The sequence below is a fragment of the Hakea prostrata genome, chromosome 4, assembly GCF_041222555.1.
Source record: "Hakea prostrata isolate BN-2017 chromosome 4, UWA_Hpros_2, whole genome shotgun sequence".
Lineage (NCBI taxonomy): Eukaryota > Viridiplantae > Streptophyta > Magnoliopsida > Proteales > Proteaceae > Hakea > Hakea prostrata.
The window spans coordinates 4066402-4087204 of NC_142603.1; the positions used below are offsets into that span (position 1 = coordinate 4066402).

A 20803-nucleotide genomic window follows, 5' to 3' on the forward strand; every position below is an offset into this window, starting at 1 on the left:
AAAATATCAATATCAAGTGTTGTATTGATCAGACGATTTTAAGAGACGTATTGTCTTGTATTGAGTACTATATTGTACTGACCTATATTGTATTTTAGTGTAATTCAATAGAAAGTCATATCGATATGTATCGTATCGATTGTGTCAAATATGACTACTTGTAAACTAGCATTGTATCGTATCATAGAATACATTAAAACTTGCTTTTTAGTTGAATAGTGCAATCAATAAAATGACTTAGTGAAATTTTGAGATTCAAAAGTGGTTTGCATTCTTCATATCGCATAATATGATATCAATACCTAAATCCAACATTTCTGGTAAAAACATCTACTTTGGCCTCAAGAAGGTTGAATTTGGAAAGTCTAATTTAAGTTGTTTCTTGAAAAGAAAAAAAAAATTAAATGCATGACTTAACAACGATATCTAAACCCATTAATATCGTTGTTAATTATTATATCATAATCCTTCTTTTAATAAATATAGTATGTCAGGGACGTGCATGCATGCAGTGGTGGTTAATTTAATCAGTTATTATTTTGAGTTAATTCATCAGTTGACTAGTTATTTGATTATTTTAGGGGTTGTTATTGCATGTGAATACTTTATGCATGTGGGAAAATATTTATATGCTCAATGGAAATGAAGAATGCATCAGATTTTCTATCCCAATTAATATCTCTTTGAGATTGAGGCAAAGCTTCTTCAATTAAGTCTTAATTTTTCTTCTTCTTATTTCATTGATCTTTTCTACCAAGTATGAAATGTCATTTTGGTAATTGGTCTGAGATCTCCCTTATTTTCTTCTATACAGTACAAAGTTTTTCTTCTTCACGAGTGGATATGGCACACTGCATTTGTGTGTGAACCATATCTCTGTGTTCTTTTGTTTTCTTTTTGTTTTTGATTTCTCAGAGTTCTTTTTAACAGTGAGAGGTAAAGAATCTGACATTTAAGCTGCAACTAAACCAAGGAGAGTTTAATTCACATTGAAAAAGATTCTTCAAACTGAAGAAGAATTGTGTTTCCGTGTTTGAGAAGCTCAACTAGAGCAAGCTTATTGCAATGGGTTTTTGGGAAGATCATGGGCCTCTAATGGCTATGTTGGCCTTGCAGTTCACCTTTGCAGGTGTTGCTTTATCAATAGAAGCTGCTCTGAATCATGGATTGAGTACCAGGGTCTTTGTTGTTTACAGGCAAGCCATTGCTACTCTTATCATTGCTCCCATAGCTTATATCAACGGAAGGTATGAATATAAAAAGAAGCCTTCTTTTTCTCTTTCTCTGGTTAGTTACTTATCCTGGGTTCATGTTGAAAAGGGGAAATAGAGCAGCCATTGGATTGAAGACATTTTCTATGATGTTTATAGCTTCACTTTTTGGGTAGGTATCTATTCCCTCAGCTTACAAGAGATTAAATGACTTATTTGAGTTCCTTATTCTGTTGCAAGTTGATAGAAAATTTTATTTTTGGAATTCTTTTCAGGGTAACAGCATTCCAGAATCTATATTTTGAGGGTATACATTTGGCATCTTCATCTGTTGCAACAGCCATGAGTAACCTTGTTCCTGCACTTACTTTCGTTGTTGCAGCTTCTCTTGGGTAATCTTCTGAGACCCATGACTTCATTAGTGTAGACTTGCTTTGTGCTGGCCTTGGCATCCGGTGAAAAAAAAAAGAGAGTCAGAAACTGAAGAACAATTCTTGGAGTTACAACATTGTTGTTATGTTTTCCTCTAAACATATCAGATGGGAGAAAGTGGATTTCAGAAGCAATAGAACCATAGCTAAGATAATTGGAACCATCCTCTGTGTTAGTGGAGCCATGTGCATGTCATTTCTGAAAGGCCCAAAACTAGTGAAAACCAAATTTCCAGCAGAAGAATCTATTCTTCTCTTTGGTAGCAAGAACTGGTTGGTAGGTTGCCTCCTCCTCATCTGCTGCTGTTGCTGCTGGACGTTTTGGATGATTTTCCAGGTATTCTTCTCCTAGAGTTCATTTTCTTCTATAAATTTCAGTATTAAGAAGGCTAGTCTCTTACTTCTGTCATGCCTAACAGGTGCCCATGTCAAAGCAATATCCAGATCACCTCTCTTTATCTGCTTGGATGTGTTTCTTGGGAACTTTACAATCTGGTGTTCTGGCATTGGTTTTGGAGCCAAACCCAAAGACCTGGATTCTCCATTCCAAAATTGAGTTTTTTGGTGTCTTCTACACAGTTAAGTACACAAACCCAACTATTCTTACTGATTATTTTTGTCACATATCAACATAAAATTCTCATAAATCATAATTACAGAAGATATTCATAACATTAAAAAATGTACAGGGGGCAGTGGGATCTGCTCTGTCCTATTTTGTTCTGTCTTGGTGCATTTCCAAAAGGGGGCCACTCTTTGTATCAACATTCAGTCCTATGTGCACTGTGATTGTGGCTTTTTTTGCTGTTTTCTTCTTTCATGATGAACTTTACACAGGAAGGTAATACACTAATCCTTTACTTCATTTTTATCTTTTCTCTTTAGATATTGTTTTTGTTTGGATTTTCATTTTATTGGATGCAGTTATCACTAGTGACTCAATAATCTTACTAGTTGTTTTGTACACTTCAGCTTGATTGGAGGCATTGCTGTCGTGGCTGGCTTGTATGCTGTTCTCTCGGGCAAAACAAAAGATCTAGCAAACACACAGAAAGATGGAAAGCTGATAAACGAATCATGGCAGAGTGATAAAATCGATCTGCAGGAATCTCTTCTAGACAATAATCCATAATGGGAGACGAAATTAAACATATTTTGGAGAAGAAAAGAGACTAAATATTGAAAACTATAGTGCTGCTGGAAGAAGGCTGCCCCTGTTTTTTTTTTTTTTTTTTAATCTGTAATATTAAAAACGATTTCAGGTTTCTGTAATATTTGTAATTTCATTTTAGGAATTGAACTGTTCAGAAATATCATCCAATCTGCTTGGAAAGTTGGATGTCAAGGCTGAGTGCTAACTTCCTTACAAAGAACAGATGAAAACATATATAGACTCTTACATAGATCCCAGCATAGAGGGAAAAAGAGAAATTTATGTCATTTCAAATGGACAATTTTGCTTAGGTAATTCAAATTATTAGTTCCTTAAAAGAAACAGTAAGACAGACAATATGTTTTTTTGGAAGAATATGGGCCTCTCATGGCTATATTGATTTCAGAGTTAACCTCTGTTGGTGCTGTTTTATCATGGGATGAGTAGCAGGGTATTTGTGGCCATGTTTTTTTGTTTTCTCATTGGTTAAAACCAGCAAGAAGAAACAATTTAAAATTAGAGGAACTCATACAACACTTACTTATGCTGTGGCACATTTGGTTAGCTTTCAATAATGTTGTTTATTCTAGACCAAGGAGTAATCCATATCATATATGGAGATCATCTCGATCAATAGCTGCAGAGCATTTAGCCCTTCATTAGCATAGCAGATCAAGAAAAGAGTTCAAAAGCATTAAATAAAGAGCACCTCCTATGCATTTCATTAAAATCAATGTTGATGGAGCTGCAATCAGCAAAAGGGTTCCAACAACTTCCAGGCTGGATTTGGTGGTATTGCTCGTGATCATTTGGGTCACACTCTCTTCATCTTTTACTGTAAAGGAGGAAACTCACAAGCCATTCAAATGGAAGCTGCTATAATTCGAGAAGGACTGAAGCTAGCTATCTCCCTCAATCTAGAGAAAGTAATCATTGACAGTGACAATGAAGCTGTTGTTAGTCTAATTAACAACAAATCAAAGACTCCACCTTGGAATATCAGCCATTACATACATGATATCTTTAGCCTTTATTCTTTGTTTGATGTTTTAATTGTAAATCATACACATAGAGAAGGCAACTTTGTAGCTGAGATAGATTAGCTTCTTATGCTGCTGTTTCTCAGGCTTCTTCTTTTTATTTCTCTCCCCCCTTTCGTTTTTTGGTTTTTGCATTTTGATGTACTTGGTACTTTGTATCCCAGGGGTTTTTCTTTTAAATGAATTCAGTTCTTCACAAAAAAAATTCTTTAACTAGTTTTACTAATTAAAAATTAAATTACTATTAAAAAATAATAATAAGAAAAAAAGCTTAAAAGGTAGCTCACTAGCTCATCATGTAATTTTCCCTATGATGGAATTACGAATCACAACTAAAGCCACGGCCGTTGATTGCATTTGATGATGTTGCATCATAGTCCGCTAGAAGGCCTGCAATGTGGTGCCACCGCATCTCTGTAAAACTACACCTCTGCTTCTGCAGGCTTGAAAAGATAAAATCGTTTCCTCTTTCGCTTTGAAAGGAAAGGATCCCATTCCATCCTCTAGGACATTCTTTCTTCTCCCGTACAGCACCAAAACAGTTCTTCCTCTTTGTGTTCTCCTTTCCTTTCCGAATGGCAATGTCGTTGGGATATTGCTGGTCGAGCTTTGTTGGGGTCAAGTCATCTTCGACTCTCCGCTTCGTTGCTCCTCCTCTTCCTCCAGCTACCCCCTGCATGGGCCGTCTTGTAACCTCCTGCTGCTGCTGCTTCTGCTTCATCCACGACCGAGAATCGACAGCCGAGGGGAATCGCCAAGCCTAAGCCCATTTCTCCTGCAATGCAAGAGCTTCTTGGGGTTCCTGAGATACCTCGCACCCAAGCTATCAAGCAGATTTGGGCTTACATCAAGGAGCACAACCTTCAGGTTCATCAACCCTCCCCCTCTTTTCACTTTTCTAATCAGCCTCCCAGTATAGAAATCATGTTCACTTTTAACACTTTTTATGCTCTTATGTTCTTCGATGCTTCTTCACCTGAATATTAGTTAATGGGAGAGTAATATTAAGTATGGTCGGATTTCTGATGTTTAAACCGCTAAGTTTTTTGTGCTGGGTTTGGTCGTTGCCGCGATGATCACCTACTGGTTTTCGCCATCATCCCAGAAACTACCAGTTCGTTTTAGTGATTACATATCCCACAATGTTGCAGTGCGGATGGGGTTAAATAACTAGATGTGGAGGATTTTATGCCAGGAAACCGCGTACGGCATCACAACACTAATGTGGTTAGAGAACATGCAGGTTACTGCTGCTTCGGCAGACATGCAGCGACTTCTAAGTAACTTCCATTAGATGTTACATGAAGAGGAAGTTTATATTGCCTCCCCATACTTACTAAGCCTCTCTTGGGTTTACTTTCAAGTTCACACTCAGATAGATTTCGTAAATTAGTTAATGAATGAAAGAATGAAGTTTTGGGACAGCCTCTCTTGGGTTCAATTTCAAATTCACAATCTGCTTTTGAGTTCCTTGTTACTCTTCCTTTCGCCCGTGTAAACTGGAGTAGAATGTTATAAAAAATTTAAAAGAAGAGGGGGGAATATCAGGAACCCTTATATCACATCATTGATCCAAAACCATGATAGCTTACGTCTATTATTACTATTATTATTTCCTTTTTTTTTTTTTGGGGGGGGGGGGGGGGATTGTAATCCTCTGAGGTACCCCAATCCCTATATAGAGCTTATGTATGTCATCAAGTATATTGCACGATTTAACAATCCTTTGTTTTCTTGTTAAACCGTTAAACAATTCGGTTCAGATGAATGACCACCGATTATAAACCACCGGTTACTCATTAAAAAAAAAATAATAAATAAAACCAAAACCTTGCTCTCCCTCTCCTCTCCCCGCAAATCATCTTTGTCCTCTTTGTTACTTTCTTTCTCGACATCGCTTCGTCACGCCTAAAACCAAGAAGAACCCGCAACAACCCTCTCTCTTTGAGATCAACGAAGAAGAAAAATGGGGTTGGTTCCAAGATTGCAAACCACCGCCGTGACCGTAAGATCAAGAACCTTCAAGAGGTGGGATCATTGTGAGTTCGATGATCAGCTCATAATTACGCACCCGATTCAAGGGTTTTGAAAGTTATTGCACGCCACGCGGCCTTTGGCCATTGTTACTTCTCCATGGCTTGGTCAATGGTCATTTGGGATTCATCCTTATCTTACACCCCGCAACCTCCGATGCTCAAATCCATGGTGAATCATAGTTGAATCTACTTGTTCATGATTTGAGCAGCGTCTCTTCAAATCGGGCACAAAGCCCTCCCGTGTGAAATGGCGAGGTTACGAGTTACTTCTAATGGTGCCCCGGATCTTGAACGCCATGGCATGGATCTCGCTCGAATCCGATTCCGAGCGGAGTCGATTCGATGCCACATTTGATTTCATCTTCGCTCGATTCTGCTGGAAATTTCATGGATCAAATCCTCAAGGTTTTGAAAATTTAGAAATCGTGGAACAACGTCTGGGGGGTTTTTGAGTTTTTATTTTTTTTTTTTTTTTTTTTATTTTAATGAGTAACCCGGCTTGGTTTACAACGGTTCATTCACGGAACCAATTGTTTAATCGGTTTGAGGATAACAAAAGATTGTTAAATCGGCGGATCTACTTTCTTGGTGACATGTGGCGGCCACAACGAGGCCCCCGCAGAGGAGACGCGGGGGGGTTGAGGACCCCAATCCCTATATGGAGTTATGTATGTACTCTTGTATATTGTATGTTGTCATGTATTGTATCACATGACATACATCTTTATCTATTGTATAAATACCACCAATGTACTACACATTACACCTAATGGAAATAATCCACCGGGTTTTTTTTTTTTTTTTTGGGGGGGGGGGGGGAAGGGGTTGGAAGTGGAGTGGGAGAGAGAAACTCTGTTTTTCTCTGCTTTCATGCTTGGGTAGATCAGGGGATGCTTTGGTGTGTGGGCCATGATGGCCTGTTGGGAAAGGAACAAAGACTGGATTACATTTTGATTATTCCTTTCCTCCTTTTCCAGATGTTTGTTTCAGATATAAGCATCCAGTTTGCACACTCATGCTCGCCCCCCACCCCCCCTTTTTTTCCTCTCACCAAACACATTTGAGGTCCTTTGAGGTTTTTTCTATTGATTTTTTTGCTTAATCATGAATATACCTTGAAAATTATATATAGTTTGCCGTTTGGAAAACTGGGCACATCTGGGTATTTGGAGGCTGCAGTTGATCTTTCAAACCTGATCTTAGTAGTGAAAATGATGATAGGATAATAGGTTGTACTTGATGAGTCATGATGGAGCTTTGGTGTCTTCAGCGAAGAAACAGTAAAATGTAGGAGAGGAAATAAAGCAAGGTTAGCAGAGCAGCTGGAGGTCCATGCCTCTAATGGTAAAATGAGTTTTCTTTAAGGTAATGGAAGTAAGAATGCTGTTGTTGTTGACACTAGTCCTCTAGGTGTCACAGTTGATTTTGTTTCAGCCAGCCTCAAAACTGAGAACTCAGAGTTGAATGTTACGGCCGAGAAAATTACATGTATCATGATGGTGAAGATAAAAAGCGAATTTGTCCTTTATGTAATGTATTTTAACAGAATATAATTGTTACTTTAGTCAGAAAATATTCTGACATGAAGTTTAGGCAATTCAAAATTTGAATTACCAGATCAGCAGCAGGAGTGGACTCTGCTGATTCTTAGTCGATTTGGCTGATTACCATGTAGTGATCCACAAATACCTAAAATCTTTCTCCAATTTTAGATCCAACTGTGAAGCTGTCTTTCTTTCCTTCATGGGATGGTGGCCCCTATGTTGATAGATGAAAAGGAGAAAGAAGTTAGATGTTATACAAGACTATGATCTCTCTTTGAAACTGTTGTCTGAACTAAAATTAGTAATTGTGGAATGCAGAATAAATAGCAATTTAGAAGAACTTTCATATTCTTATAGCCCCTATACTTCAAGAAGTTGTTTAATGCACTAATTCCTTGGTATCACATCTTTATGAAGAAAAGACTTGATTTAAAAAGTATTTAGGGAAAATGCTTTTATCATGTAACACCTTTGTTATAGGTTTAGCGAAACTTCTGTTGCCCCTTGGGTATTAGTCTTCTGAGAACAACTCAACCCATCTGAGCCTGATCCCAACTCGATGGATTTGGTTACATATTTTCCTCCAGTCAACTCTATTTAATGCCATGCTTGGCTGTGGTCCGAACCTGTGGATGTCTTCCCTCACCTCTTTTTGTAGTCATTTTAGGCCTACCCTAGCTCTTTTGTCTCTCCCAATCTGAACCAAATCATCCCATACTAGGGCATTCAAAGGCCTCCACTGCAGATGTCTATGCCATCTCAAATGATTTATCGCAGCATATCATTTATTGGAACTACTCATGAATTCCCCGCCAACCCTAGCTGCACCCTTTGTTGGAGTGGTTCAGAGGATCATTGACCACCTTTTCTTCTCCTGCCCCTTCTCCCGTCCCCTCTGGGATAGAGCCCTTGCATCTATTTGGCCCCGCTCAAGATGCTCACAAGGGTTTGTTCGTGATTGGTCTTGGATCTCAAGGAGTTTTGCCGGTCACTCCATTTGCGATCACCTTAGCAAGCTAGTCTTTAGTGCCACTATCTATCACATTTGGTGGGAGCGCGACCTTAGAAGATGGACTCCCAAGTCTCAATCTATAGACTTGATTTGGAAAGCGATCTACTTTGATGTTTCAAAATCTAGTTTGCTATCCCTCCCCCATCCCCTTGTTGCCGAAAACCCCAAAAATAGGTTAATTGTTCTTAGCTACTCTCTCATCCCCCCCTCTTGAGCTCCTTGCTCCTTGCATCCCCCCTCTCTTTTCAGTTCCTTTGTAATCTTCTCCTCCTGTAGCATTGCCTTGTGTTTTTAATATATTATTTATTTGTCCCAAAAAAAAAACCCTAATAGAACATAGAGATACCTTATAACACGTTTTCCCTGATACCTTGTAACATGTTTTTCCCTAATGGCCCATTGGCTAAGGAATTTCTTTGCTACTTACCATTTGGTATTTTAGAGCTATATATTTTACATATAGGTACTAGGAAGTGACTAAGGTCCCTTTTCCACATGTCAAGTTTCAACTAAAACAGAGTACAGTATTGTGCATTTTAAATCTTTGAGAATCCACTGTAAAGAAAATAAAACATGGACAACAGGAAATGCCAGGGAAAAACCCATTCATGGTTTTGAGGAAGTTATTTGGTGTTGCATTTTATGTGTGGTCAATGCAGACTCTTACAGGCGTACAGAATATACCCAACATTCAGAATTTCTTCTAAAGAAAATAACCTGGGTTCCTGCATTGGTCACATATCATGTTTTACATTTCATTCTGTAGCCTTGATAATCATCTGTTTGCCATAAAATTTTCTGATCTGTCTTTCAACATCTCCCCCCCCCCCCTTCTTTCTTTCTCTTCCTTTTTTTCTAGGACCCAGAGAACAAAAAGGTGATAGTGTGTGATGAGAAGCTGAAGAACATATTTGGGGGGAGGGAGCGTGTTGGGTTTCTTGAGATCACTGGATTGATCACACCTCACTTCTTCAAATGACTCATTTTGTTAATCTGGAATACGGAAAAAGATGGCAGTCTTTTTCACTACAAGAAGGGAGTAAGGAACAGGAACCTGGTTTCTGTGCACTCAAATTTTGTGTTTAGTTGATCATATACTCAGAAACTTGTTCAGGGTAGAATTAGGTCTTCAGGAAGTAGAAGAATGCCCATGAGTGGTGAGTATTGTTAATCTCAAACTTGCGTGCATAGCTTGGTTATGTGTTGAGTAATATTCTTCATCCACTTTAAGAACAACATGAAATACAATGTGCTTTGTTTCAATTAAAAATCTCAAATGTTGGACGAATCAGGCATCCGGACTATTATGTTTACTTTTCATAGTTGTGCTTAGTGTTAGTGCTTTTCACTAGGTCAACAGAATGCTCTTTTCCTGGAATGTTCAGCAATGAATTGATCAAATGTAATTCCTTCATGGAAGACATGTTTTAGAAGCATTTCTATTAAAATGGTGGTTAGCATGCAAAACTTTGGGAAAGACACTAAATGTTTGAAAGGTTTGAGTTGCTATGGAGCTTAGGTCTGGAAGCAGAGAATGTTTGCAACCCATCTTGAGAAAACTTCAGACATTATACGAGGACCAGCCAAGATTCTTACATTCAACAGCAAAGCCACCTCAGGGCCATTGTGCGTTGCTGACGTGTGTCAGAAAGTTTGACCAGTTGGACAAACAATTAGTCTTCATTTGTATGATGGAGGACTCAAGTTAGTTTTGTGCTAGATAAAACCTGTCTCAGATACTGTGGAATACCCATATAAACAGTAGAAACAGAAGTTTCAGTCATTTTTTCAGATTTTCAGCAGGTGTTACAAAGTGAAGGAAAAAACAAACTCAAAGAACATCCGTCAATATCTTGAATCAAGGGTCTCCGGATACTTGCCTGGGAAAGATCTTTTTGCTCTGTTGCTACATCACCATGATTTTACCTGTACTTCAGATCAGTCATGTTGGTCAATGCACTTAGTGATAGCACTTCAGGAGCTTAGCTTTTAGGTATCTATTAATCCTCTTTGCCTCAGCTGTTGCCTTCACCTGGACTATTGAGGAATCCAAGATATGCTCTCAAGTCTAAACCAAGTCATATTTTGTGGCTCTTGTATGATGACTGATGCAATTGGTGAAAGTTAATCCATAAAAAGAAAGCCTAAGCATACTCAGAATGATCCACTTCCACAGGGCTATAAGTAGGATATTCAGTATTTTGTTGTAACTGGGCCATAAAAAGAAAGCCTAAGTATACTCAGAATGATCCACATCCACAGGGCTATATGTAGGATATTCAATACTTTGTTGTAACTAGGCAAAATGGATCCTTGCTACTCCAATTGCGGCTCTAGAGGCATTGCAAGAACCAGGGGTGAAAGGGTGTAAGTACATACAAGCATGTGATGCATCATGACTCTCTGTAGTCAGCTTGGGCGCATGGGTCGTTTTCATCTCTTAAAAAATAAGACACCACCCGGGTTCTTTGCGCATGCCGTGAGCTCAAATGGACTACTTTTAGTTAAAAAAGAAGGAAGTTAGGCATCTGAGATATGTTGAAACAGAGGGATTAAGAAGAGATTTTCTAGCTCTTCTTTCAAATGATCAGCACCCAGACTCATCCCCCAAGAACATGCTTAGCAACTGGAACTAAATTGTATATTATCATCATCACATCATCCATGACTTTGGGAAATATGAAGTAAAAGTTGCAGCGGTTCATGGGAGGAGCATTTGCTTGACTAAAGAATACGTGAAACTCTGTTTTAAAATTGCTTCTAAGCCACTAGTATTCATGGTGTTGGTAGCCGCAATTTTTTGAGACAAACCCACTGTGTACGGGGTATCTAACCATCTCTCATCCTCTGCTATGACTTTGGAATTTGCAGGCAACATGAGTAGATTTATGTACTTCTATAATATATTGCATACACTACGAGCACTGAAAGGTATTTGAATACAAATTTTGGATGGATTGCAGAGTGGAGTAGAACCTATAGCAGGGTTTCGATGGAGTAGAACCTATAGCAGGGTTTCGATTTCCAGAGACAAGATCCGACAAGAAACAGGTTCTGACCCAAGAAGTGGGCACTTATTTGTACGATTTTGGGGAGGAGATCCTCTGCTTTGAAGATGAAGTAACACGACCCTCGTTGGAGGTTTAGCTCAGAAAATAGCAAACTAAGTTTACCCAAAAAAAAAAATAGCAAACTAAGTGGTCGTTAGCTGCACAAAAAACAATCAGATAAAGGAAATTCCTACTTTTTTTCTTTTTGAAGAGAAGGGTAACCAAAATTCAAACACGTTCATGATTTTCATGTCAAAATTCTCCAGACTCTCCCCTGTTTTTCACCCAAAAAAATAAAGAAAAAAAAATCCCCTGTTTTAAGTATAGCTATCGCCGAAGCCCAGTACGGAAAAGGTTAAGTGAATATTGACCCAATTGTGGTTTAAATATAAAATTTGCATACATCTCCATTGCATCTATACTGTGTTTATTTTAAGGACAGATATGGACATATATTAATGCGATGTGAACCAAAAACGACAGAGAAGAATGAAAATCACAAAAAAATAAGCATACCATATGGCTAAAGCTATTATGTCTTCATATCTCAGAGTCTGCCCAATAAGGCAATAACCTTCAACCCTGTGGCCTTTTAATAGTCTCTGCACAAATAGTCTGTAAAGGCAATTTTCTTCTAAGCCTGTTGATATCATGATTGGAAAAAAAAAATAGTAAAAGACCTACTTTCTGAGTAGGATTTAAGCACTTGTCCTTTCCTTGGCATCTCTCTCTTGTTCTCTTGGGTTTTCTTTTCTCCAAAGCATAAAAAAGCCATAAAGCCATATACTACGGCTGCATAAAGTTTAATTGTAATTCAATCTCCCCTCCATCGCTAAACATGGTTTCTCAAGACTCGATATAAAAAGGGTGTATTCATTGATCAACAATTGACAAGGACATTAAGTCTCTTTCATGCTTTCCTAGCTATTGCTTCCCCTCCACAGCCCATCTCTCCACCCTTTACATTATCCTTAAGTTTAATCTCTCCACCTTTTTCTGTCCTGGAATTCAAATTCTATAACTAAGAGCTGTAACCTTTCGACAGATTCTAGAGCCCCATCCATGGATTTGCGGCAAGAAAAGATTAACAAGAAGAAAGCCACCTTCGACAGAGAAGCTAATTACATGCGCCAAGAGCAAACATGTAACAAACCCTGTTGTTTCTTCTGCACCATGAAGGAGCCAAACCCATCTGTCAGAGCATCTGGGATCGCCAAATGCTTCAAAGAAATCCCACAGAGGGACGACCAAGAAAACGTCTTGGTTCTGAGTGGGCTCTGGAATCTCGCGATGACTCAACCGAATGATCCTGAATTTCCTTCTCTAGGCATCTTCGAATGCATGGCTAGTCTTATCAGCAAAGGCATCAACAACCATGACTGGCTTCTGAGGGACCAGAACATCTACATTCCTTACTATGCCGCCCATGTCATCGGTTCCTACACCATGAACAAGGCCGAATTCGCTGAGAAAGCCGTGAAATCGGGAGTAATTCCGCCACTGATGGAGCTGCTCAGAGGAAAGATCAGTTGGGTTGAGCAGAGGGTTGCTGTACGTGCGCTTGGTCATCTCGCCAGTTACGAAAGGACCTTCAACGCAGTTGCAGAACGCGAAGAAGAGATTGTGAACCTCACCATGGACATAGCTTCCACCTGCCTTGACTCTGTGTACGCCAATTTCATCAGACTCAAGGAGAAGAAGAGGTCCAAGTACCAAAGCGACTTGCTTACAAGAGGCGTTAGAGATTTTGACATGGAGAATCGAAAAGCAGAGGAATGGGTAAGCCAACTCCAGTGCTGGTGTCTCTATCTCCTAAATTGCTTTGCATGCAAGGAGAGATCCTTGAGTCTAATCTGCAAAACAGAATTCTTGAAGAAATTGTGTGGAATGTGGGGTGGGCTTGTAAACCATAGCTCCCCGGCTTGGGTTGGTCTGGTAAGAATACTCTGTTACAGCGAAACGGGGAGAAAAAGCGTTTCAGAGTCCAAAGAAGTGATGGAAAGCCTCTGTAATCTGTCAAGATCATCAGGTAAATGGCAGTACATGGGAATCGACTGTCTCCTCCTGCTTCTCAGGGACCCAGTTACGAGGTGCACAGCCATGGAGATTGGAGCTCCCTATCTGGCCGATTTAGTTGAGCTGGGAACCCTTGGAGGAAGAGAAGAACTAGGAGACGCAGTGACAGTAACACTACTGCTAGACTACGACGACAGGAGATTGAAATTCAAGAACAGCAGAGACGTCAAAAAAGCATTGATGGAGATATGGGATTTGAAGGTAGAGAGGAGGAGGAGAGAGAAATTGCTTTCGGATACAGAAATCCAGAAGAGAAGTGCTTTAGCAGGTTCGCTAAAGCAACAAGGAAACGACAGGTTCTGGTCTGGCGACATAGAAAAAGCAGTTCTCAAGTACTCAGAAGCTCTGGAGCTCTGCCCATTAAAGATGAGGAAGGAAAGAATGGTTCTTTACAGCAACAGATCACAGTGTCACCTGCTACTGAGGGACCCAGAGGCAGCCATTAGAGATGCCAGTCGAGCTCTATGCTTATCAAATCCTGCAAATTCTCACTGTAAGAGTCTATGGAGAAGGTCTCAGGCCTACGACATGAAAGGATTGGCGAAGGAAAGCTTGATGGACTCCATCGTCTTCGTGAACTATTGCAGCATCACGTCAACGGAGACGAAGCGGATCAAGGTTCCGTATTACGCCGTTCGCATGATCAACAAACAGATGAATGCCACGTGGATTTTTGCCGATGCCCGTTGTAAGAGTCCAAAGTCAAACAAACCAGGCCACCACCACCGTCATCACGGAGATGCTGGCGAGGCTTTCAAGGATGATAACAACATAGTAGGTGGGACCATGGATCTGGGACCCACAACAGCAGGTGGTGATTTCACCTGATCGTAGGATTTGGATCTTGTTTTCGGAATCTGGCTAACAATTTTTGACATTTTTTTTGTTCCGTTCAGGTCTGTCAACAATTTTAGAAGAGCCGTTGCTTGAAAATCGACGGCGGAGATCAAATCTGGAAACCGCAGCCAGAGAGTGCAGGAAGAAGCAATCTTCCACGCCCGATAAACTCAAGACTCACCGACACTGTGAGACGAAAATATGGTTTTGAGAATCTCATTTGCTGTCGGAACGGCATCAACGTTAGAAAATTTATTTTTTTTGGGTAAAGGAAGGTTAGAATCTTTTTACTCTTAGGTAAAAGTTAGAATCTGGTTGGTAATTTGTAACTCATTATCTCGGTAGCTTAGCTGGTACGTGTAGATCTCAATGGCCAAGCTTGCTGATGTAAACAGTTCAGGTGATCTAATTATATCTTCTAAAATCGACGGAAAAAAAAAAAATCTAATCATCTTTCATATCTGTTAATCCGATTAACTACGCTCTTCTATGTTTAAAAACTAACGTTGTTAGGCATAGAGAGACATGCGTAACAGAATAAATTTTGGAAGTGTACATATAATTCATTTGTAGTATTCACATACCTCTATATGAAAAAGAGGATGAACTAATTTGATATTCTACATCTTCAAGTGTATCAATGAGGATGGGGAGGAAGGTTCAAACCCAACACTATGGTTTTACTGTCTCTCTAAGAGATTGTCATCACTGTGCTAGAAGCACATTTAGAATTCCTTATTAGTTGTACATGTAACTTGTCATTTTAATTGATGACAACCCTTTGCTTACACTCCTTTAAACAAATCTTGGTATTATTTAAGAATGAATCATACCTAACCTACCACACTAAAATATCAATGGAGTAATTAATAATATTAGCATTTCTACTAAGGTTAAAGCCATAGCTAATGTTTCATTATATTTATGGTATCCAAAGTGTTGGACAGGATTGGTAAAGTCATCAGGAAATGCAAACACCACCTTTGGTGTGATCTTTTTAATTATAACGTACTTTGTGGCCTGGTGGGCATTTTTTCTATTTAATTAGGCCTTAATCACCCTAAAGGTGTTTGTTTAGAGGACTAATAAGACAAAAAGAGAAACAACAGATTTGGCAGATAACACTACAGCCAACAAACTAGGCTTACTTTTCTCCTTTTTGGGTTTATAAAATTATAATTAGTAGGCCAGCCTTAATGTTAAAAATGGTTAAATTGAGGAGGAAGATAACATCAAATGTTTTGCCCCTATAAGAAAGAAACTAAGATAGAGACAACATTTAAGTCTTCCACCATAGAAATCAAATAAACATTAAGGCTGTGGATATGATCCTATGATATTTTTTCTTCAACTTCTACACCTAATTGTCCAATGAAGTAATAGATCATGCAATAGTAGTGAGGGCCTAATGATTTTCTCTTGGAATAGTACATTTTATCAAGCTTGACTTTCTGATATATTCAAGTGCAGTTGCATATGGCAGGGTTTATTTTGTTTTGGGTCATCATCAATTCAGTCCTAAGGACAGGACTAATAAGCATATGGAAAGTGAGAAGTGTATAAAGGGTGAACCTAAATAAGAGGCTGTTACCACCGTGCTAGAACCACATTGACAGAAGCAAAGTTGGATAAACTGAGCTCGTCAAAGCCAAGCTCAAGCTGAGATTTCGGCCTGCAACAATTATCCCGCACAGAAAATACCAAATGGGTGTCGAGACTGAAATAGTTGGATCTAGAATCGGAAAAATGGAAGATGATTCTGAAATTGCTTCAGCCATGCGCATTTAACGTCAAGCCAAACAACTTGGGCCTTCAGATCGAATCTTGGTCAAGATTTCAATCTATCTCGTCCGGTAGTTTTGGGGGTATTTGTCTTGCTTGGGCCGATGTGAAAAAATGGAGGCTTGTGTCTATTTTAAATATTGGGCTAGATATGGAAATAAGGTATGGGCCAGAGGTGAAAAGCTTTTTGGGGCCCGTTTTTAATTGGGCCGAAAATGGACTTAGGACTTCGGGCAGGCGAGCCAACCCCTTGGGCTCAAAAGATAATGTTGGACTTGTTGGACTTGGGCTGATCGCTTCACTCACGGACACTGGATACGCCGCTGCGGCACATTTTGATTATTTTTTGTGTCACAGCATTCAATGAACACCTGTCACGTGTCACTGGTCACGTGAATCACGATTGTTAACGCAGACTTTTAACGTTTTGCGTAAAAAAGGAAAGTCATTTCTTCAAGTCTCACTCAGTCCATCCACCGTTCTCAACTACAAGTCCTTCGATCTTCAACACGTTTCGATAAACATCTTTGCTTGCTTTCTTCATTTCCTGATAGCAGTTGGCACTTGTAATTCATCCAAAAGAGAACAGATAATGAGTTGGTGGTGGGCTGGAGCGATCGGTGCTGCTAAGGCAATTTCATTTTCCTTCATGTTTTTTTTCCTTTAAGAACTAAAACCTCTCTTTCTTTGAAGACGAATTATTTGATGATTCTGATTTTACTTTTATGAAATCGATAATTGCTGATTGTTGAAATTTAATTCCTAGAACAGAAGAGATCCGATGACAATGAAGCTCGTCCGAAGGGACTCCACGAGAGCGTCGGACTGGTCATCGGCATCACCGGCATCGTCGGAAACAGCCTCGCCGAGATTCTCCCTCTCGCCGACACTCCTGGCGGCCCCTGGAAAGTTTACGGCGTTGCTCGTCGTCCTCGCCCTTCCTGGAACGCAGATAACCCCATCGAATACATCCAATGTGACGTCTCCAACGCCGACGAAACCCTAGAAAAGCTCTCCCCTCTCACCGATGTTACTCACATCTTCTACGTCACCTGGGCCGCTCATGACAGCGAATCCGCCAATTGTGAAATCAACGACGCTATGTTCCGCAATGTTCTTCGAGCTGTGATCCCTAATTCCCCCAATCTGCAACACATCAGCCTCCAAACGGGGACCAAGCACTACATGGGTTCTTTTGAGGATTTGATGTCCGGCAAGGTCCGTCCTCATGAGCCTCCATTCCACGAAGATCTCCCACGGCTTCCCTCGCGCAATTTCTACTATACCATGGAGGACATCCTTTTCGAAGAGGTCGAGAAGAAAGACAACTTGACTTGGTCTGTTCTCCGCCCCACCACCATCTTCGGCTTCTCACCTTTCAGCTTGATGAACATGGTCGGCACCCTCTGCGTCTACGCCGCCATCTGTAAGCACGAGGGTAAGCCTCTGAGGTTCCCAGGAACTCGAGCTGCTTGGAATTGTTTCTTCGATGCATCTGATGCTGATCTCATCGCTGAGCAACACATTTGGGTGTCTGTCGATCCTTATGCAAAGAACGAAGCGTTCAATTGTGCAAACGGGGATGTGTTCAGGTGGAAGCACCTGTGGGGGACGTTGGCGGAGCAATTCGAGTTGGAATGCCCTGAATATGAAGAGGGTGTTCCTCCGTTGGCGGAGATGATGAAAGATAAGGGACCCGTCTGGGATGAGATCGTGAGAGAGAACGAACTGTTGCCAACTAAACTAGAGGAAATAGGGGTTTGGTGGTTCGCAGATGGTAATCTTGCGACTCCAGAGTCATTGTTGAGCTCCATGAACAAGAGTAAAGAGCATGGTTTTCTGGGTTTTAGAAATACCACCAAGTCATTTATTTCATGGATAGACAGGATGAAGGCATCCAAGCTCGTTCCTTAGCCTGATTTTTGCGAGGGATTTGGGTTTTAGCATCTGCCCTTTTCATTTATGTCTGTATGGGAAGGAATTGAGTTGGATTAGTAAGCTTTTTCTTTTTCTTCTTGTAATTTGCTGCTGCTGCTGCGTTCTTTCAAATCCTTTATCTTGTCTGTCTTCCTTGTTTTATAAAGTATCTCTCGTGTAATGAGACTCAAGGTTCAATGGCATCTTATTCTTTGGGAAGCTTTCACTCTGTCTCAACATCTGTTTGATACTAAGAACGACATATATATATAAGAAAGAGGGCAAGAACTAGGTTTTTGTGACACAAAGACACAAAGCTATGCATGTCCAAGGTTCAGGTTATAGGTCTTTCTTATTGATGAAAAGGATACCAGGGATTGGACGAGTGCCTAGAACTTTGAACTCCTATGGTTCAATCTCAGTTTTAGGAAGGTTAGCAAGGAGCTTGAACCCCTCTTGTTGTTAATACTACACTTGTATGACTAGTGAAACTGGACGCTTGCCCCCTAAACAAATAGTATAATGCCAGACCTATGTAAACCTCACCTGCTACGTGGCTAATTGTGGTTTCTACTTTGCATATTGTTTCATTTTTTTGTGATCAGTTTAGTTCTCCATTGGTCAAGAACTCTCTCTCAAGTCTCAACATCACTGGATTATATTCTATTCATAGGCAAGAACCTCAAGGCATTACAGATATAGGTGGACTGGAAGAAAGAAAAAAACAGCTACTGCAAAAGAATATTTCAGGCAGAAAAATAGCGAGGTATAATCATTCTTGCAATCTCAATTCAAGAATCCACTGGTCTGCAATACCATTTTGGGGAGAAACAAAAACATAAAAATAAAATAAGGAAATGAGAAGTACGAATAGATATATTAAGGGGGAATTGGAACCTGAAATTCCATTGTTCCTTCGAGCAGACCCTAGAGGATACAGGCTTGAAGAAGTTTGGATCAAGATGAAGTGCTTGTAAAAGTCTTTGACCATGTGCAAGTGCGACTCAAGTTGGCTGTAGCAGAAGGCTCGCTTTGACACGAAGGAAAAATAAAAGTAAAACCTAATTGCTTTTATCTGTGAACCATAACGCAGGTACAGAAAATGGAGAGAGCACTAACCAGAATTCTTGAACGGAACATGATTGAGAAAGGAGAGAATCAAGAACACGAATAGCCTTGGAACAGATCCGCGAGCTGCAGATCTTCGCAAGCTCAACCCTCTCAGATGTAATAGACCCCGTGAGAGAGGATTTGCTATGAATTACGCCTCCATTACTGTTCTTACTTTCCCGCCTTTTCTCTATTGAGGGACAGGGCGAGAAAGACAAATGTAGTCATTCATCCAAACCTACTTGTGCGGGGTGCTTTGCTCATCTAGGGATCCATTTTTACATCTCACAGCTTCTCCTGTTCATCTTCGGCACAAGAGCACTCAAAGAGTGAACAATTACACAACACCCTTTCAAGGGTAGTTGCTTCTTGGCAAACCTCTTGGCATGCTTTGAAAACCGGAACCCACCTATTCCGGGGCCAGATCAACAAGTAGTATGGGCCATTGGAAAAACATGAACAGTGAGCCCAGGCTGATTTCAATATTTAACAGATCTCCAATTGGCCCAGAGCGACGAAAGGTCCACTGTACAGACCAAACCCGGATCAGTGGAAAGTATCAACCGATTCTCTCAAAAATTGGCCGATCCCAATACCCAACTACCTCTGAGCCGCCACTTAAATTTTCGTATGTTTTCTTACCGGTGCATCTTTAAAGACCGGAATGGTAGTTGGGTCAGGGGGGCCTCGAAGCTTTTACCTAACCAGAAAAAGCGAGTTTTCTAATTTCCTTTCTGTGCGTGATTGCCCTTCCTCTCCAGTAGTACTAGTCCTTTTCCTTGGTAACCAGTGGCTGTTTTCGAATTAAGAACTCAAAATTGGGGAGTGGTTAGGTCAAATCGTGGATCTCGAGCTAACCTTCATCCCTGCTCTCAAGTGTCGCCAATCTCCCCCTTTCCACTCCCTACAAATTCCCAATCTCTTAAGTACCCGTCACACACCCTGCTTTGCTCAAACACTTCCACAGTCTCCGAGACCAATTTAACTTGCACAACGCAATGGCAGATCGACGGGTCTTCACCCTCTCACAGGTCGCCCAGCACAAATCCAAGAAAGATTGCTGGTTCGTCATCAATGGCCGGGTATACCCTCTTCCCCCACCCCCTCTCCCTCTCTCTCTCTCTCAACTGATTTCTTCTGTGTGAATTACAGGTGCTAGACGTGACGAAGTTTCTGGAAGAACACCCCGGAGGAGAGGAAGTACTGATAGAGGCAGCAGGAAAAGATGCTACCAAAGAATTCGAAGACATAGGCCACAGCAAGGCAGCTCAGAACATGCTAGTCAAGTACCAGGTGGGTGTACTCCAAGGATTCAAGGTACAAGGAGGAGAAGAGACTTCTGCTACTTCATACAAAGAATCCAAGGGGAAAGAGATGTCAGCATTCGTAATTAAAGAAGATGGGTTACCCAAATTTAAGAGCTTCATCGAGTTCTTTGTTCCGCTCTTGGTCGCTGGGGGATTCTTCGCTTATAGGTACTTGAACACGGCGGTCTAGGTCTCCTATTACTACTCCCTGCAATCTCGCCCCCAATCTCTTTTTTACTTTTCTTTCTTCTGTTTGTCCAAGTGTGAGGAGGATGAAGAAGCAAAAAAAAAAATGTT

General features: G+C 40.4%; 4 protein-coding genes and 1 pseudogene across 4 annotated transcripts; all 5 read left to right on the top strand.

The window, feature by feature from the left end:
* Nucleotides 1-651: 651 nt before the first annotated feature.
* Nucleotides 652-2836, top strand: LOC149017180 (WAT1-related protein At4g30420-like). The gene is made up of 7 exons (XM_089154255.1): nt 652-1247; nt 1321-1383; nt 1487-1603; nt 1751-1979; nt 2062-2220; nt 2332-2483; nt 2615-2836. Exons 1-7 carry the CDS (start codon nt 1066-1068, stop codon nt 2772-2774), a joined length of 1062 nt encoding a protein of 353 aa, XP_089010381.1. The 5' UTR covers nt 652-1065; the 3' UTR covers nt 2775-2836.
* Nucleotides 2837-4198: 1362 nt separating this feature from the next.
* Nucleotides 4199-9921, top strand: LOC149017181 (protein TRI1-like). The gene is given in 3 exon segments (XM_089151504.1): nt 4199-4533; nt 4535-4702; nt 9287-9921. Coding segments are annotated over 3 exon segments (411 nt in total). The 5' UTR covers nt 4199-4410; the 3' UTR covers nt 9407-9921.
* Nucleotides 9922-12327: 2406 nt separating this feature from the next.
* On the top strand, nt 12328-14821 carry LOC149017182 (ARM-repeat/Tetratricopeptide repeat (TPR)-like protein). The gene is made up of 2 exons (XM_089151501.1): nt 12328-14364; nt 14450-14821. Exons 1-2 carry the CDS (start codon nt 12540-12542, stop codon nt 14599-14601), a joined length of 1977 nt encoding a protein of 658 aa, XP_089007627.1. The 5' UTR covers nt 12328-12539; the 3' UTR covers nt 14602-14821.
* Nucleotides 14822-16524: 1703 nt separating this feature from the next.
* LOC149017183 (3-oxo-Delta(4,5)-steroid 5-beta-reductase-like) lies at nt 16525-18311 on the top strand. Its single transcript, XM_089151502.1, has 2 exons — nt 16525-16803; nt 16944-18311. The coding sequence occupies exons 1-2, from the start codon at nt 16765-16767 to the stop codon at nt 18084-18086; spliced, it is 1182 nt and encodes a 393-aa protein (XP_089007628.1). The 5' UTR covers nt 16525-16764; the 3' UTR covers nt 18087-18311.
* A 1886-nt stretch (nt 18312-20197) lies between these two features.
* Nucleotides 20198-20696, top strand: LOC149017184 (uncharacterized; annotated as a pseudogene).
* The last annotated feature ends 107 nt before the right edge of the window (nt 20697-20803 follow it).

Coding starts and splice junctions, on each gene's coding strand:
- LOC149017180 (XM_089154255.1), top strand. CDS start 1,066: ATGGGTTTTTGGGAAGATCATGGGCCTCTAATGGCTATGTTGGCCTTG. Junction 1,248..1,320: donor ATAGCTTATATCAACGGAAG/GTATGAATATAA, acceptor CATGTTGAAAAG/GGGAAATAGAGCAGCCATTG. Junction 2,484..2,614: donor GATGAACTTTACACAGGAAG/GTAATACACTAA, acceptor TGTACACTTCAG/CTTGATTGGAGGCATTGCTG.
- LOC149017182 (XM_089151501.1), top strand. CDS start 12,540: ATGGATTTGCGGCAAGAAAAGATTAACAAGAAGAAAGCCACCTTCGAC. Junction 14,365..14,449: donor TCTGGGACCCACAACAGCAG/GTGGTGATTTCA, acceptor TGTTCCGTTCAG/GTCTGTCAACAATTTTAGAA.
- LOC149017183 (XM_089151502.1), top strand. CDS start 16,765: ATGAGTTGGTGGTGGGCTGGAGCGATCGGTGCTGCTAAG. Junction 16,804..16,943: donor GAGCGATCGGTGCTGCTAAG/GCAATTTCATTT, acceptor TTCCTAGAACAG/AAGAGATCCGATGACAATGA.